We start from the raw sequence: 18,390 nt of genomic DNA on the forward strand, positions 1-18,390 counted from the left end.
AAATAAAAATTTAAAAATTCATGTGAATTTGCATTTTCTTTCTTTTTTAAAAAAATTTATTTATTTTTTGGCTGCTCGTGGCCTTTCTCTAGTTGCAGCGAGCAGGGGCTACTATTCCTTGTGGTGCACGGGCTTCTCATTGCAGTGGCTTCTCTTGTTGCGGAGCACAGGCTCTAGGAGCGCGGGCTTCAGTAGTTGTGGCCCACGAGCTCTAGAGCGCAGGCTCACTAGTTGTGGTGCACGGGCTTAGTTGCTCCGCGGCATGTGGGAACACTGTGCCACCAGGGAAGCCCCACGTGAATTTTAAAGGTAGATTTTCAAAGTGGTTTCACTGTGGGGATGGAGAGCTTTTTGTTACATCTCTAGAACTTTCCTTCCTTGATTTGTATGAATATTTTGTTGGAAAAGTTTGAAAATAGTCTTTAACTTTTGACATTTTAATTATGTGTCTTTGGTGTGGGTCTCTTTGGGTACATCTTTTTTGGGACTCAGTGCTTCCTGGACTTGGCTGTCTGGTTCCTTTGCCAGGTTAAGGAACTTTTCAGCCATTATTTCTTCAAATAGGTTTTCTGTCCCCTTCTCCCTCTCCTCCTTCTGGGACCCTACAATGCAAATGTTAGTCTGCTTGATGTCCTCTCAGTGGCCCCTTAAACTATCTTCATTTTTGTTTTGTTTTCTTTTCTTTCATAATTGAGATTTTATTGGTTGTTTTGAGGATCAGTACACAGGCATTTCAATTTGTACACAATTCATTTTTTTAAATAAATTAATTTAATTTATTTGTTTTTGGCTGTGTTGGGTCTTCGTTGCTGCGCGCGGGCTTTCTCTAGTTGCGGCAAGCGGGGGCTACTCTTCGTTGCAGTGCACGGGCTTCTCACTGCAGAGGCTTCTCTCATTGTGGAGCACGGGCTCCAGGCGCGCAGGCTTCAGTAGTTGCAGCACGTGGGCTCAGTAGTTGTGGCTCATGGGCTCTAGAGCACAGGCTCAGTAGTTGTGGTGCACGGGCTTAGTTGCTCCACGGCATGTGGGATCTTCCTGGACCACGGATCGAACCCATGTCCCCTGCATTGGCAGGCGGATTCTCAACCACTGCGCCACCAGGGAAGCTCTGTACACAATTCTTAACATACATACCAAAAACCTAAAAAATTATGTAGATGTGATTCTTTTTTTTTTTTTTTGGCTGCGCTGTGCAGCTTGTGGGATCTTAGTTCCCCAGCCAGGGATCGAACCTGTGCCCCCTACAGTGGAAGGACAGAGTCCTAACCGACTGGACAGCCAGGAAATTCCCATGATTCTTTTCTTTTCTTTTTTTAAGTTTATTAATTAATTTACTTAGGCTGCACCAGGGCTTAGTTGTGACATGTGGGATCTTTAGTTGCAGCATGAGGGCTTCTTAGTTGAGGCATGTGGACTCTTAGTTGTGGCATGAGGACTTCTTAGTTGCGGCATGTATGCAGGATCTAGTTCCCTCCCCAGGAATCGAACCCAGGCCCCCTGCATTGGGAGCGCAGTCTTACCCACTGGACCACCAGGGAAGTCCCCCATGATTGTTTTCTGAACAGTTATTCCAGTGCCTTTCCAGCTTAAAATTTGGAGGCAAATTTTCCTTAACAGGATATCAAGTACCCATATCTTCAAATGTTGATATGCTGTTACATCCTAAGTCCCACTAAATTCACAATTTAATATCGTATACACTACATACTCAAGTTTTCAATCATTCACAGCACATTAACAAGGTTATTAGGAAAACTGGACTACCAGGACCAAAGATGTTACACATCTTTGAGTGCACAAAATTCTGACCAGGAGAGCCAAGATCAAGGAGTGGTTTACTTTAGGAAACAATTCTACCAAAAACAACAAGGGAAGAGAAGTAATTTAAAGTGTTCAAGGGACCTCTCTGGTGGTCCAGTGGTAAATAATCCGCCTTCCAACGCAGGGGATGTGGGTTAGATTCCTGGTCGGGGAACTAAGATCCCACATGCCATGGGGCAAATAATCCCACATGCCACAACTACTGAGCTCTTGCGCCTCAACTAGAGAGCCTGCGTGCCACAAACTACAGGGCCCACATGCCCTGGAGCCCACTCTCCACAACTAGAGAGAGAAAACCCACATGCCACAACTAGAGAGAAGCCTAAGTAGACCACACGCTGTAACGAGAAAGATCCTGCATGCCTCAACAAAGATCCCGTGTGCCACAACTAAGACCCAACGCAGCCAACAAAAAAGGTAAATAAAATAAAATAAATATTTAAAAGAAAGTGTTCAAGACATTAAGTGTACAACTGACTCCAAATTGCCATTTAGTATGCTTTGTATTATAGGATAGAAAAGCTACCCCATATGGAATGTTAGGCTGACACCCAAGACAATCAGAACCTCCCATATTCAATATCCCACTACTTTCTGGTTGTACCAAAAAATAAACAACCAGCAAATGACTTCACCTCTTTAAAAAAAGCATTTACAGGGCTTCCCTGGTGGCGCAGTGGTTGAGAGTCCGCCTGCCGATGCAGGGGACGTGGGTTCGTGCCCCGGTCCGGGAGGATCCCGCATGCCGCGGAGCGGCTGGGCCCGTGAGCCATGGCCGCTGAGCCTGCGCGTCCAGATCCTGTGCTCCGCAACGGGAGAGGCCACAGCAGTGAGAGGCCCGCGTACAGCAAAAAAAAAAAAAAATTTACAGCAGCAACATGGATGGACCTACAGACTATCATACTGAGTGAAGTAAATCAGACAGAAACACAAATATCATATGATAGCACTTATATATGGAATCTAAAAAAATGGTACAAATGAACTTATTTACAAAACAGAAATAGAGTCACAGATGTAGAAAACAAACTTATGGTTACCAGGGGGAATGGGGGGGAGGGATAAATTGGGAGATTGGGATGGACATATACACACTATTATACATAAAATAGGTAACTAATAAGGACCTACTCTATAGCACAGGGAACTCTACTCAATACTCTGTAATGGCCTATATGGGAAAAGGATCTAAAAAAGAGTAAATAGGGACTTCTCTGGTGTGCCAGCCAGACTGCCAAGAGCCTTCTCGAAGCTGGGCCGCCTGGCTGCTGTCACTCTCCCCTGCACTGGAGCTGCTGGGACCTGCGGTGGGGACCCTATTGTTGTTTTTTGGGGATTCTTTTTTTTTTTTTTTTAATATTTATTTATTTATTTATTTGGCTGCTCCGGGTCTTAGTTGCAGCATGCAGGATCTAGCTCCCTGACCAGGGATTGAACCTGGACCCCCTACATTGGGAGCGCAGAGTCTTAACCAGCGAAGTCCCCCTTTTTGCTGTTCTGATCGGGCAACTTCCATTTGTCTTCTGGATCACTGGTCTGTTTTGGTTTTTTTGCATTCTCTGATTTCCTGCTGCTTTCCACTAGTGTATTTTTCATTTCAGTTAATAAATTCAAAAGTTCTAAATCTTTGTTTTTCATATCTTCTAGCCCTTTGATGATTTCCTCACAGATTACCTCTCCGGATTCATCCACTCTTCTCCTGAGTTTGATGAGCATTTTTATGACTGTTACTTTGAATTCTTTATCTGATAAACTGCTTGTCTCCACTTTGTTTAGTTCTTTTTCTGAGGTTTTGTCTTGTTCTTCCCTTCTGAAGATATTCTGTAGTTTCTTCATTTTGCCTAACCCTCTGTGTTCATTTCTACGTAAATCAGCTTCATCTCCCAGTCTTGAAAGAGTGGCCTTACGTAGGAGGTGTCCTGTGGGCTCAGTAGTGCAATCTCCCCTGATCAACAGAGCCAGGTGCTCCAGGGGTATCCCCTGTGTGGGCTGCATGTGCCCTCCTGTTGCGGTTGGGCAGCAAATGTTGCAGGTGTGCTGGTGGGTGCGGTTGGTCCCCTGGGTCCTCAGGGGAAAGCAGGGGCAGGGTGCGTGGTGTTAGCTAGGCTGATGGAGAGTGATAGAAATAGTGCTCACCAGCACCAGGCCAGCTACGTGGAAAGAAAGTAAAAACAAATGACGTCTGCCAGTGCTTCCATCCCCAGAGAAAATTCCACCAGACCCCTGCCCCTCCGGTGCATGCCCTGAAGTTAGTCAATGATCTCCTTCTTGTATGACCCAGGCGCTTTTCAAGCTGCTGCCTCTGTGCTAGGACTTGGAGCAAGTGAGTTTCTGCGAGAGTCCTTTAATAATTGAGTGTCTTCCCTTTCCCACGGCCCTCGGGCTCTCCCAGATGTAAGCCCTGCTGGTTTTCAAAGCCAGATGTTTTGGGGGCTTGGCTTCCCGGTGCAGGTCTCCCAGGTTGAGGAGCCTGATGTGGGACTTGGATCCCTTGCTCCTCAGGGGGAACCTTTGCGGTTGTGATATCCCTCCTGCTTGTGGATTGCCCCAGGGGAGTGGGGGAGGTTCTCACTAGACCAGGACTCTGCCCTTCCTACCTTTCTCGATGTGGCCTTTTCCTTATATCCTTAGTTGTAGAAAAACTGTTGTGCTAGTCTTCAGGTCAGTTCTCAGAGATAGTTGTTCTATATGTAGTTGTAGTTTTGGTGTGTCTGGAAGGAGGTGAGCTCAGGACCTTCCCACTCCACCACCTTGATCCAGAATTGAAAAAAATCTTAAGAGATGATCTGACTCATTCCTCAGTGTTATTACTCATTTATGAGCTGTAATTTGAACACAGGTTTTCTGATTGAGGCAGGGTCCAGATAGTGTTATAATTACAATAACAACTATAAGCTCCTATTTATTGAGTACTTTGTGCAAGGCGCTACCCTAAGCACTTAGCTGAACCTAACTAAGTTCAACCGAAACGGGAGCCAGAAGATGACTCTGAATCCGGCTCTGCTACCCCGTGAGCAGTCACCTGCCCCGTCACTCAGTTTCAGCGTCTGTAAAAGGGGAGACATCTGTGACCTTGGAGCACGGGCCAGATCAAATACTGGGTAGGAACCCATTTCCACAGCCCACGGGGCTAGCCCTGCCCGAGTACCAGAACTCACTCCCTTACCTCCAGAACCCGCCTCAGTCTTGCCCTTGGGCTTTTACTCACCTCCAAGCCCCGGACCTGCCCATAAGAGGTCTCATGTGAGTAGCAGAAATGAGTACCTTTACTCCGTTAGAACCTCTCTCTTAGATGCCAGACCCAGAAAAGCCAGATCAAGAGAAATCCTGCACCGCCGGCCACTTTCGGATATGCAGCTACTTCACTCTCGGCCTTTCAAACAGACCGCTCCGTAAAGACCAATCAGAGCCTTCCTTCTTCCCCCAGCGACCGGCGCTGTCCAATCAACGCACGCTATCTCTCCACGGTTACGCCGTGGAGTCCAACCTCCCTTCCGGTTTGCCCCTTGGCATGGAAGGGCAGATAAGAAAGGAGAGGGATGTTGAGGCCGGAGGGGCACCATCTTAGTTAAGGGCAGGACTGTGGACCTTCAGGACGTTTTCCAAGGAAGGGCGGAAACAGGTAAATTGCGTTTCCACATTTTCCGGAAGCCTCTCTGCTTAGCACAGAAGGGTTTCCCACGGCGCCGCCCCCGGTCCGGTTCCCGGTGGCGGATGTGCCCGGGGAGGCCGGGACCGGGCGGACGAGGGAAAGCAGCCCAGGCGCCGTGAGGTTCGTCGGATGTGGCCGTGTACTTCTCCCCGGAGGAGAGGGTGTGTCTGCGGCCCGCGCAGAGGGCCCTGAACCGGGACGTGACGCGGGAGACCTATGGCTTCCTGGGCGCGCTCGGTGAGGCCCGGCGGCCCAGCCAGGACCCAGTAATCTGTGGGAAGCGGGGACTGATGCGCCCAGCGGCGATGGGCTGGAAGTGTGGAGCATCGAGCAAGCGCCCTCAGTTCTCTTCTCGGGTTCTCAGCCGAGTCCAGTGTTTTCCTTTGTGAGGATTTTCAGGCCCCAAACCCGTGTTTATCTTTTAGGTGGAAAGAGAGGTGGAGGCGTGGAGCCCAGAGGCCCAGGATCCAGATCTCTGCAGCTGTGAGCAGAAACGAGGGAAAGGTCCTTCACTTCAAACCCCAGGTTGTGACCTTTGAGAACCTCCTCACCCACTCGGAGCCTCAGCACACACTGCCCACTTCAGAGCCCCTCCGTGTCTCCCTGCACCTCATCTGCAGAAAGGGCTCAACAGAACAGCTCAATTGAGACTGGTAGCACTCTTGGGGCCGCGTTGCCACCATCTCTTAGGAAGGCACGTTCCAGTTCTGGTTCTGGTGCACCTTCAGCCACCCTCAACTAGTGTTCAGTTCTCGGGCTGAGGCTCCTGGTCCCTCTTCCAAGTCCCACTTGAGGTTACTTCACTGAAAACCATTCACCTAACTGGCTTTTCTTTCTGGATTATTTTCTCCCTTAGTGCATTCTGTTTTCTGGACTGTATCTCTCCCGCTCCTCAGAGACGGAGTACCCTCGATGCAAGAGCCTATTAAAGGAGCTGGTGCTCCCTGGAATAGAGGGCACGCTTTGGGCCTGTCCACACTGGGGAAGCTCATCCAAGGATTCTGTCTTTTAGCCAGAGCAGGTCAAGTAGCTAGCAGGGACACACATGTGGTGTCAAGCCTCTGTTGGCATTGTTTGGTCTTGAAGACTAAGAGGTGGCCTTAAAGAGGACAGTGGCTTCAGGTGAGGAACTCTCCTGCCCCACACTTGCTCTGCACATAGTACACAAAGGTATCAAACTTAGTGAGCTTAAAGGGTTTTTTCTCCAAATTTTTATGAACTAGTAATTGCAGTGTGCTTTTTTTTCTTCCAGATATTTGCATGTTTCCTGGATTTTGCATCTTTTTTTTTTTTTGCAGTACGCGGGCCTCTCACTGTTGTGGCCTCTCCCGTTGCGGAGCACAGGCTCTGGACGTGCAGGCTCAGCGGCAATGGCTCACGGGCCGAGCCGCTCCGCGGCATGTGGGATCTTCCCGGACCGGGGCACAAACCCGTGTCCCCTGCATCGGCAGGCGGACTCTCCACCACTGCGCCACCAGGGAAGCCCTGGATTTTGCATCTTTTGAGTAAAGATGTATTCTTGGGCCACAGCAGCTGGAAATATGATGCTGGGGATTTTTTTTTTTTTTTTTTAAAGAAGGAGTATACTACTTGTGATTAGAGTCGAAATCAAGGCATAGTTATCTTCCGTCTTAATTTTTACTGTAATGTTTGTATGTGTCAACAGTTGAGAGGTCTTTCTGACCTATTTAGATTTGCTAGCCCTACTTTAGAACAGGAAACTCTTGAAGGAATAAAAGCAAGGAGGTGGGGGGGACTAAGCATGTCTGCATGTCAGGAGTGGTGCTAGGTGGCTCAAATATCTCTTGACCAAAAGACTGCTTCTTCAAATACCTGGATTCCAAAGATGATTATTAATGGGAACTGAGGGTTATTTTTACTTCACCACATAGCCTCTCCTGAATTGGTAGACCTGGATTCCAGGTTCAGCTCAGTCCCCACTAACTGTGTGGCCTTAAGCATATTATATTATTACATTATTCAGATGTAAACTGAGAAGTAAAATTTATGAACTATAATGACCTCCTGCGTGTTTCCTAACTTCTCATAATTATCTGATCAAGATTCTTCAACAAACATTTACAGTTTGGTGGGCAATAAAACAATTTGAAAGCATTTTTGTATTTTTATAACGATTGGCAGGAAAAACATGACACCAACCACTTACGAGCAAACAGGTTTAGTCTTGAACGTTGCAATCTGATGGTTAACAGCTAAGTGTACTGTACTTAGCTCCATCTTCTTAAGTTTTCTCCATCCCTAGTGCAAAGAGAAATGATTTACAACATAGTACCTGAATAAACAGAAGTATTTTTTTGGTCCAAGTGAAATGCTTTACTGCTTCTCTTTACATAAAGTTGATTCCCTGTTTTGTTTTTTTTTAAATAAATTTATTTATTTTTGGCTGCATTGGGTCTTTGTTGCTGTGCACGGGCTTCCTCTCATTGCGGCGAGCAGGGGCTACTCTTCATTGCAGTGCACGGGCTTCTCATTGTGGTGGCCTCTCTTGTTGCAGAGCACAGGCTCTAGGCACGCGAGCTTCAGTAGTTGTGGCACACGGGCTTAGTTGCTCCACGGCATGTGGGATCTTCCCAGACCAGGGCTCAAACCCATGTGCCCTGCATTGACAGGCAGATTCTTAACCACTGCACCACCAGGGAAGCCCCTGATTCCTTGTTTAAAAGGAGACTTATTTCTGAGGATCTGTTTTTTTCCTTACTCCATTTCTACACTGTTCATACAGTGAAGTACCTCCAGAACTCAAAAAGTTTTTAAATTAGCACATAATTGTTGAGGCAAAATCAGCAGAAGTCAGACTTAAAGCCAGAAAGTATTTCCGGTGAAAAACAGCAAGGACAAGGCCAGAAAATATAAAGACCGAAAAGGCACTAGCATGATCAGCAAAGAACATTTCTGAACACAAAGGGGAGATTCGGCATGTAGGGCAGGCAGGAGGGCAAGCAAGGAATTGTTCCAAGACCAGGCTGTGGGCTGCTGCCAACAGAGACCTGGTAGATCTCATCCGTCTGTTATCTCCAGTGACCGGCCCCACGCTTAGCAACTAGAGTCTGCATCCTACCTGACTGCAGAAATATTCCAAAGGTGGGAGTGAAAACATCTAGCACCTGTAGTCAGTCCAATGCAAGCCATTAAGATGACCCGTCTCAACTCAAAAATAGGAAGACACTGAGTCTAGGAAGCAGAGGATACAACCCAAGGGCAGGAGGGAAGACCCTGGATGACAGCTGAGGCCCAGTCTGTTTTGGAGAGAGGGCTGAGGGCCCAAGGAGGGAGATTTCCCAGGAAAAAAAAAAAGGGGATTTGAGATTTGATGCTCTTCTTGGTAATTTGCAACAACTTAAAGAAGAGCAGATAACACAAGGAGAAAAGACAATTATAAAATTGAAGAAAAGCAAACAGTTGACAAGAAAGGAAGTATAATAATAGCATATATAGGAAATGTTATTTACAATAATTTATTGCAATGGGCTTCCCTGGTGGCGCAGTGGTTAAGAATCCGCCTGCCAATGCAGGGAACACGGGTTCGAGCCCTGGTCTGGGAAGATTCCCACATGCCGCGGAGTAACTAAGCCTGTGTGCCACAACTACTGAAACTGTGCTCTAGAGCCTGCGAGGCACAACTACTGAGCCCACGTGCCACAACTACTGAAGCCCGCGCGCCTAGAGCCCGTGCTCCGCAACAAAAGCAGCCACTGCAATGAGAAGCCCACGCACCGCAATGAAGAGTAGCACCTGCTCGCCACAACTAGAGAAAGCCCGCATGCAGCAACAAAGACCCAACACAGCCATAAATAAATAAATAAATAAATATTTTATTGCATTAAGTATGTTGGGAAAAGAGGTCGAGGGAATGGGGCTAGAAATTAAGTATCAAGTATCATAGCAGGATGCCCATAGTGTCTAAAATGAGTATACCAAGAAAAAGCAAATTTTTAAAAAAAGTGTATTTTTAAATGAAAGCTCCAGAAGAAATGGCTAAGAGTGAAGTGTATTGAATCAGTTTAGGAAGATGAAAAATTTCCGGAATGGATGGTGGTGATGGTTGCATAACACTGTGAATGTACTTAATACCACTGAACTTAAAAATGGTTAAAATATTTTTTAAAAGAGATTAAAATAACTTTTATGTTATGTATATTTTATCACAATTTTTAAGAAAAGGGGGCTTCCCTGGTGGCGCAGTGGTTGAGAGTCCGCCTGCCGATGCAGGGGACACGGGTTCGTGCCCCGGTCTGGGAAGATCCCACATGCCGCGGAGCGGCTCGGCTTGTGAGCCATGGGCGCTGGGCCTGCGCGTCCGGAGCCTGTGCTCCACAACGGGAGAGGCCACAACAGTGAGAGGCCCGCGTACCGCAAAAAAAAAAGAAAAAAAAAAAGAAAAGGAATGATGTTCAGATACACATTACAACATGGATGAACCTTGGAAACATTATGTTAAGTGAAATAAGCCAAACACAAAAAGAGGAATAACTGTATGATTGATTCCACTTTTATGAGGTACCAAGAATAGTAAATTCCAAGAGAAAATGTAGATTGGAAGTTACCAGGGGTGGGGAGGGGGCTGGGGGTTGTGTGGGGGGGGAAGGAATGGGGAAGGACTGTTTAACGGGTTCCAGGTTTTCTTTTGTGAGGATGAAAATCATGTTTTGGAAAATGACACTGGTGATGGTCGCACAACATTGTGAATGTAATTAATGCTACTGAATTGAAAACTTAAAAATGGTTAAAATTTTGCCATATATCACAATAACAAAGTATGTATTGATTGGAAAGGAAACATTCAGGAAACATTGTCCTACATCTTGTTTTGGGTGATAGCGTACATTTGTCAAAGCTCGACGGATTTCACACGGAAGATCCGTGCATTTTACTGTATGTACAACATAAAGTTAATAAAAAGTTTAAAGTAGTTGTCTCTAGGGAACATGGGGAATGGGTAGGGAGGCTGCCTTTTTCATTACAAACCTTTTGTATTACTTTTTAAAAATCACGTACGTTAATTATTTTGGAAAAACTAAAAAGTAATTTAAAACTTCTCCACTCCAATTCCAGCCTCACCAAGCACCTTCCTTCGCCGGCGGCTCCAGTCCAGAAAATGAGCGAGCGGAACAGCCGGTGCAAGGAGTCGGGTCGGCTCCGCAGCTGTGCACCCGAGTGTAAACGTGTACCTGATCTCTACCTCGGCTGCCCCCAGGGTTTGGCCAGGTGTGTGCATCTTCCCGCAGGGGCCAGAGACCGGCTTGCGGATCCCGCTGCCGGGAGGCGCAGAGGCAGACCATCGAGTTCGAAGTCCCGAGCTCCACAAACGCCGAGATCGTTGGTGAGTTCCAGATCCCGCCTACAGAGACTTCCGGGCGAAAACGCCCCGCCAGTCCCGCCTCGCGGCACAGCCGCTTCCTGCTGTCGCGGCCAATCACCGGCGTGCAACGCGGCCTGCGGGAGTGCTGGAAGCCGCGGGACGTCCATCTTTCTTGATGGCAGGAAAGCTCCCCTAGACTCCCACCCGTTAAAACTCACCTGCACGGCCATTGTATTTAAGGGCAAGTGGACAATGAGAAGCCAGACCGGCGCCATCTTTGATACGGTCAAGGGACGGCGCCCTTAAGAGCAGCCAGTAACAACTGAAGCCCGGATGTCGCCATATTTTCTGAAGGCACCTTACGTGGGGCGGTGGTGGTGGTGGTGGTCCCTTAACCCGGAAGTGACTAAACGCCGAGGGTGTTTATTTGTCCCCATCAGAATCCCGAATCCCAAACAGCCAACCCTGCTACTTCGGTTCCCTCGGCTGAGGTCGGAGGCCAAGACTGGGCGGGGCCCCGGGCTCTGGAGCCCTTCCTGTGAACGACGAGTGCTGAGGCCAGACGAGGGGAGCATGCGGCCGCTGCTCCGGGCTGGAGGCCCCATGGCGCCGCCCTCGGCCCCGCTCCTGGTGCTGAGACCGAGGGAGACTGCACCTGGTTGCAAGAAGCCTACGGCCGTGAGCTTCGCGGATGTGGCCGTGTACTTCTCCCCGGAGGAGTGGGGGTGTCTGGGGCCCGCTCAGAGGGCCCTGTACCGGGACGTGATGCGGGAGACCTACGGCCACCTGGACGCGCTCGGTGAGGCCCCGGGTCAGAGTCCGCCTGCTCCTTCACTGGGGTTCACAGGGGAGATGACATAAGGACCCAGAGGATTGTGAGGCCTAATCCCGCACTATTCCACCAAGGACACCAGCCACCTCCCATCCCCAGCGCTTAAGGTACCTTCTCGGTAGCCCATCTCGCTTCCGCTTCCTTCAGGCAGGAGTACTGCAGACGCTGTCCAGGTTGAGCCTAAATTCTGAGGAGGTGACCTCACCCTGACAGGGGGATGCCATCTTCCCAGGGCAGCCTCTCAGGCCAGCACTGTGATCCCTGTTCTCTCCCAGGATTCCCAGGCCCCAAACCAGCCCTCATCTCTTGGATGGAACAGGAGAGTGAGGCTTGGAGCCCCGCCGCCCAGGATCCTGAGGAGGGGGAAAGCCTGGGAGGAGCTCTGAGAGGTGAGGGATGGTCCCAAGTTTCCTCCAACCCCAGTATTCCAGGGCTTCCTGTCTAGCAGTGTTTTCTTTCAGATCGCCACCTCCAGCATCCCTAAAGGAATGAAAGAGTCAACAGATGTTGGATACGGGAGAAGGAAAAGAGGCAGACCTGATACAAATTTTTCAGAATTTGGTACAGTAGTCAAGTTGAGACCAGAGTAAGATAATCAGGAGCCCAAGTCTGAGACTCCCTCTGGTAGAAGCGTTGTTCATTCTCCCCTTTTCAGGAACAACTAAAATCCCCTAAGAATGAAAGCAGCTTCAGGTCTGCCTTTCACATTCTCAAACACGGCAAAGCAGTAATTGGCCAGTAATTGACAACTTGGTTCTTCTCCTTTCACCATCCCTCAGCAGAGTGATCTTGAGCAAATACCTTTACTCCTCTGTAAATGTCTTAACCCTGCAAAAAATTGAGAATCCACAATAATAATAGCTACTGCTTGCTTATTTATTTATTTATTTATTTATTTATTTGCTTATTTATTTATTTATTTATTTATTTAGGCTGCATTGGGTTTTAATTGCTGCGCGCGGGCTTTCTCTAGTTGCAGCCAGCGGGGGCTACTTTTCCTTGCGGTGCGTGGGCTTCTCATTGCTGTGGCTTCTCTTGTTGCGGAGCAGGGGCTCTAGGTGTGCGGGCTTCAGTAGCTGGGCCACGTGGGCTCAGTAGTTGCGGCTTGCGGGCTCTAGCGCGCAGGCTTGGTAGTTGTAGTGCACAGGCTTAGTTGCTCCGGCATGTGGGATCTTCCCGGACCAGGGATGGAACCCGTGTCCCCTGCATTGACAGGCGGATTCTTAACCACTGCGCCACCAGGGAACTCCTGCTATTGCTTACTGAGCATTTACTAAGTACTTAAGATGCTTTTACTCATTTAATCCTCCCAAGAAACTTGTGAACTAAAGAAACCATTATGATTCCCATTTGACACATGAGGAAGCAAGGCCCAGATAAGTCACTCTTAAGAGATTTGAACCCTGTTTACCATCCTTTAGAGCCTGTGTGTTAATCACTGGGCAGTACTTTTCTGGCACTTCCTTAAGTAAAAGCATCCTATAACCTGAAATGATATAAGCGAATGTGTTTTAAAATGTAACTTGATTCCTGTTTCTTAGGAGATGCCCCAAACAAAAAGGAAGAGGAACCCGAGACAGGGCCAGGAGCCAAAGGATCCCAAAAGACTCCTAGGAAGGAGAGGCCTGAAGAGCTGGTTAAAAACAACCTTGACTCAACCATCAGCAAAACCTCGGCAAGTGCAGAGCCACCCAGGAAAGCTGCCTGTGACCAGAGCGCAGGTGCGCAGCCCCCGGTCCTGGTGCCCAGCGTAGATGCTCAGGCCAGCCAGCGGCGCCACGTGTGTGCAGACTGCGGCCGCCGCTTCACCTATCCCTCGCTGCTGGTCAGCCACCGGCGCATGCATTCGGGTGAGCGGCCCTTCCCCTGCCCCGAGTGTGGCATGCGTTTCAAGAGGAAGTTTGCCGTGGAAGCGCACCAGTGGATCCACCGCTCCTGCTCTGGGGGCCGGCGGGGCCGGAGGCCCGGAATCCGGGCTGTGCCTCGGGCCCCAGTCCGAGGTGACCGGGACCCGCCGGTGCTGTTCCGGCACTACCCAGACATCTTTAAAGAGTGCGGGTGAGCGGCTCTCATTGGCTGGGCTTGAGCCTGACCTCAGCGCTAAGGACAAACTGGGCCCTGAGGGAGGCTCCTGAGTCAGGGATTTGGGACCCAAAATTCATCCCTTGGTTTTCCCTCAAGGATCCCTCGAGTTTCCAAACTTGTAAAAATAAAAGTGCCTGTAAAGATTCAAAGAGATTAAACTTGACACCTCCTCTCCCTATTTTTTCTAAAAAAATGAAGAGAGTGAGATGCTGGACTTTTCTCAAAGTGTTATCTCAGTAGCAGGTGCAACCAAGATCATGTGCAAACAGTGTCTCCAAAAAAAATCCCCACTGCTTATCTGCAGCAGAGGTAAATGCTATGGGGGACTAAGGCCGAGGAGGAGGCCTCAGATGTAGGGCATGGTCTAGCCCCGGGTAAATGACACCAACAGGAGGCTCAGGCAGTGAAGTGGGTGGAAAGAATACAGAAGCACCGGGTGCAGACCTAGTCTCTGCAACTTGCCCCCAAGGCGTAGCTGGTAAGTCACATGCTTTCCCTGAGCCTCAGCTCCTTCATCTGTAAAATGAGGATCAATAATATCTACCTCAAAGGGTTAGTGTGAAGACTGACATTGTAACAAGATAATCTGTATGACACAATAAATGTGCAATAAACATTTGTTGAAACACAATTGAAAATGATAGTCGATATTTTACACTTCAGACCATGAAAAGAAGTCTGCCAAGGAGGCAGGAATGGATAGCAACAGCTGTGTTTCACAGATGAGTAAACTGAGGATCAAAGTTTCACCACTGCAAAGCAGCAAAGCTGGAAACTGGCACTGTGCCCACACATTATCTACTACTTCTATGAGCAGTCAGATCTGGGCAGAACAGGGGTTGGGCTCAGGTGAGGGTGAAGTGTGGGAGCCAGTCTCTCCTGTCTGGGGGAGTCTCAACAGGAAAATGAGAGCCCTGCCACGGCCAGAGACCTTTGGCAGTCAACATTCAGTGACCATATATTGAGTGGCTTCTGTTGGAGAGAATGCCAGGTGATAAGGGAATCCCAAGATGAGGAAGGCTAATTTCCTTTATTCAGCAAACACCGTCTGAAGACTCTGGGGTTTTGTGCAGGGCACCAGGGACACACTGACTCAAGTCCAATGTTCAAGACAGTGATTTGGGCTGTGATGGAGGAAGTCCAGAGGCACCACTTAACCCATCCTGGTTGGTGACATGCCAGGAAGTTTAGCTTGGAGAAGGAGGTGGTTGTGCTTCCCATAGTATTAAGAGGAATTGGTATGTAGTGAGATTTTCAGGCAGGGGAAGCAGCGAAGGAGCCTTATTTCCTAAAAAGGATAAAAGAGGGACACAGCATGGAGTAAACGTTAAGGGCATGGGTTCTGGAGTCAGACTGTCTGGGTTCAGATCCTGACTCAATTGCTTTATAGTCGTGGGCAAATCACTTCTTGCTCCAAGTTACCTCTCTCTGCCTTAGTTTCTTCATCTATAAAACCCGGATAATAATAGCACCTACCTCATAAGACTGACATAACGATTAAATGAGATAACACAGAAGATAACACAGAATGGTGCCTTGCATATTAGTGTTTAATAAACATTGGTTATTGTTATTATTCAAATACAACACAAAATAATATGTGAGGAGGACCAAGAGGAGACCAAGGAAGGTTTTCTGGAGGAGGTGGTTCAAACTAGCCTTGAAGGATGAGAAAGATTTCAGCCAGGATGGGCATGTATAGGGAATGGTTGGCAGTTCCACTTTATTGAAACATAAAGATTGAAAGTAAAGAATAATGGATGACAGATGCAGCCAGAGAAGTGGGACCAATCTGGGAGGACCAAAGATCCCAGCGGGGTCCTTGAAGTTCACCCTGTAGGCACTGAGGAGCCATAGAAAATCCCTGAGCAGTAGCAAGGCTGTTTGACAGGTCCCATCAGATGTCTTTGCCGGGACTTCCCTGGTGGTCCAGTGGTTAAGAATCCATCTTGCAATGCAGGGGACGCCGGTTTGATCCCTGGCCAGGGAACTAAGCTCCCGCGTGCTGTGGGGCAACTAAGCCCACGCGCCACAACTAGAGAGCCTGTGTACCACAAAGAAGAGCCTGCGTGCCGCAACTAAGACCCAATGAAGCCAATAAGTAAATATTTAAAAAAAGAAAGATTCTTAAAAAAAAAAAAATGATGTCTTTGTCAAACAGTGTGGAGTGTGTTCCGTGGGAAGAGCCTGGACAGAGATCTGTTTGGCGTTTGCCTCCAGGTAGAAGCGATCAGGAGTGGGACAAAGCTAGAAAGCAAGATTCTTTCTTGCAGTTGCTCTTGTTTGCTGACCTTGGAATTGGGAAGAAAGATACTCCTGAGAGGCTTCTGCCATAGAATTTGCATGGCTCAGTGAATGAACAACATGAGCTGTGAACAGGTAAGCAAGGGCCCTGGGCACTGGGCAAGGGGCAATCAGGAGTGGGAGGGTGTGATGGTCCAGGGGTGACCAGTACTGGAGGGGGCGGGTCAAAGAGGAGGGGGAGCTGGACAGTGGAGGAGCCACCAAGGAGGGGGGAGCAGAACCAGTCACAGTGTGTCAAGCAGAGCTGTCTCAGCACAGGGCACATGCTGTCTGCTCTTTCTCGTTTATCCAGTTAACAAATATCTACAGGGACTTCCCTGGTGGCACAGTGGTTAAGAACCCGCCTGCCAATGCAGGGGACACGGGTTCCATCCTGGTTCAGGAAGATCCCACATGCCGTGGAGCAACTAAGCCCGTGCGCCACAACTACTGAAGCTGGTGTGCCCTAGAGCCCGTGCACCGCAGCTACTGAACCTACATGCTGCAACTACTGAAGCCCACGTGCCTAGAGCCCGTGCTCCGCGACGAAGAGTAGCCCCTGCTCACCACAACTAGAGAAAGCCCACACCCAGCAACGAAGACCCAACGCAGCCAAAAAAAACAGAAAAAAGAAAAACCAACCAAACAAACAAAACAACAACAACAACAAAATATCTACTAAGCATTTACCATGTACTAGGTACTATTCTAAGTGCCAAGGTATAGCAAGGAAAATAGGCATAGGCATCCTCTTGGACTTTACATTCGGGTAGGGTGGGGAGAGACAAGTGATAAGCCAGTACATAAATAAGACAAGGTACAGTAATTGCAAATAACAAGCACTACAAAGGAACTAAAACAGAGGACATACTGGAAGTGCCTGTTGCGGGGGGATACCTAGGTCGGGCCTTGGTGAGGAGACGCTTGAGCTGAGATCCAAAGGATGAGAAGGAACCAAAGGGCCACTCAGCGTGGCCAGAAAAAAAAAAAAAAAGCCAAGGGGAACTCGGTAGGGTCACAGGATGTGGGAGTGGGGGAGGGCAAGGTTTCAGAGGCGGGGGTGGGTGAGTGCCGGGGCAGGGGGGCTGCTGGGGGCAGGGTGTGGGAGAGAGGGGTTTCTAAATGGACCAGCAAGTGCCAAGTTCTGAGGTAGGGATGAGTTTGGGTGAGGTGCCGAAAATGAGTTTGGAGGCAGGGGAAGGAGGGTGGGGAGTGGGAAAGGGGCAGGTCACAGAGCTCTTGCTTGCCATGATGCGAAGTTTGGATCTGATTCTAAATATACTGGGAAGCCACTGGATCATTTCTGTTTTTGTTTTGTGGTAAAATATATGTAACAAAATTTACCATTTTAAATATTTTTAAGTGTACAGTTTAGTGGCATTAACATTGCCCAACACTGCTCAACATTCACGATGTTGGGCAACCATCACCCCTGTCCCTCTCCAGAACTTTTTCATCTTCCCCAACTGAAACTCTGTACCCCTTAAACAATAATGCTCTATTCCCCCTTCCCCCAGCAACCACCATTCTACTTTCTGTCTTTGTGAATTTGACTACTTTAGGAACCTCATATAAACCACTCGGGGCTTTTAAGCAGAGTGTCAAGGGTCAAGGTAATCCGGTTTGCATTTTAAAAACCCACTCTGGGCTTCCCTGGTGGCGCAGCGGTTGAGAGTCCGCCTGCCGATGCAGGGGACGCGGGTTCGTGCCCCGGTCCGGGCGGATCCCACATGCCGCGGAGCAGCTGGGCCCGTGAGCTATGGCCGCTGAGCCTGCGCGTCCGGAGCCTGTGCTCCGCAACGGGAGAGGCCACAACAGTGAGGCCCGCGTACCGCAAACAAAACAAAACAAAACAAAAGCACTTAGAGTCTGGCATGCAATAAGTGATCGATCAAGATAAGCTAATATTATTAATGTCTTAGTCACATCACAGAACCAACTGCAGCTCTTGCATAGTCGGCCAGTGTTCTGTTAGGGGAGCTTGGAAATGGAAGCACATTCAGATGGAGCATGAAAGCAAACGAGTCCTGTCCTCCAGTAACTCATCTAACTTTTTTCTTTTTTTTAACATTTTTTTTTGGCTACACCCAACAGCATGTGGAACTTCCCCAACCAGGGATTGAACCTGTGCCCCCTGAATTGGAAGGTGAAGTCTTAACCACTGGACCATGAGGGAAGTCCTTAACCTTTTTTTTTTTTAAATAAGTTTATTTTAAAATTTTTATTTAGTTTTGGCTGCATTGGGTCTTCGTTGCTGTGCGCGGGTTTTTCTCTAGTTGTGGCGAGCTGGGGCTACGCTTCGTTGCGGTACGCGGGCTTCTCATTGTCGTGGCTTCTCTTGTTGCAGAGCACAGGCTCCAGGCACCCGGGCTTCAGTAGTTGTGGCACGTGGGCTCG

The 18,390-nt window shown here is 48.6% G+C and overlaps 1 protein-coding gene across 2 annotated transcripts; it reads left to right on the forward strand.

Annotated features, from left to right (window-relative positions):
• Positions 1-10,973: 10,973 nt before the first annotated feature.
• ZNF688 (zinc finger protein 688) lies at positions 10,974-14,305 on the forward strand. 2 transcript variants are annotated; one of them, XM_082644401.1, is made up of 3 exons: positions 11,188-11,592; positions 11,901-12,014; positions 13,167-14,303. In XM_082644401.1, exons 1-3 carry the CDS (start codon positions 11,367-11,369, stop codon positions 13,685-13,687), a joined length of 861 nt encoding a protein of 286 aa, XP_082500527.1. In that variant the 5' UTR covers positions 11,188-11,366; the 3' UTR covers positions 13,688-14,303. The 2 variants fall into 2 exon arrangements, with proteins under 2 accessions (XP_082500528.1, XP_082500527.1); XM_082644402.1 differs by lacking the exon at positions 11,901-12,014 and having other exon boundaries at positions 10,974-11,592; positions 13,167-14,305.
• The last annotated feature ends 4,085 nt before the right edge of the window (positions 14,306-18,390 follow it).

This window comes from Mesoplodon mirus (assembly GCF_964341445.2).
Source record: "Mesoplodon mirus genome assembly, chromosome: 15".
In the NCBI taxonomy this organism is placed as follows: domain Eukaryota; kingdom Metazoa; phylum Chordata; class Mammalia; order Artiodactyla; family Ziphiidae; genus Mesoplodon; species Mesoplodon mirus.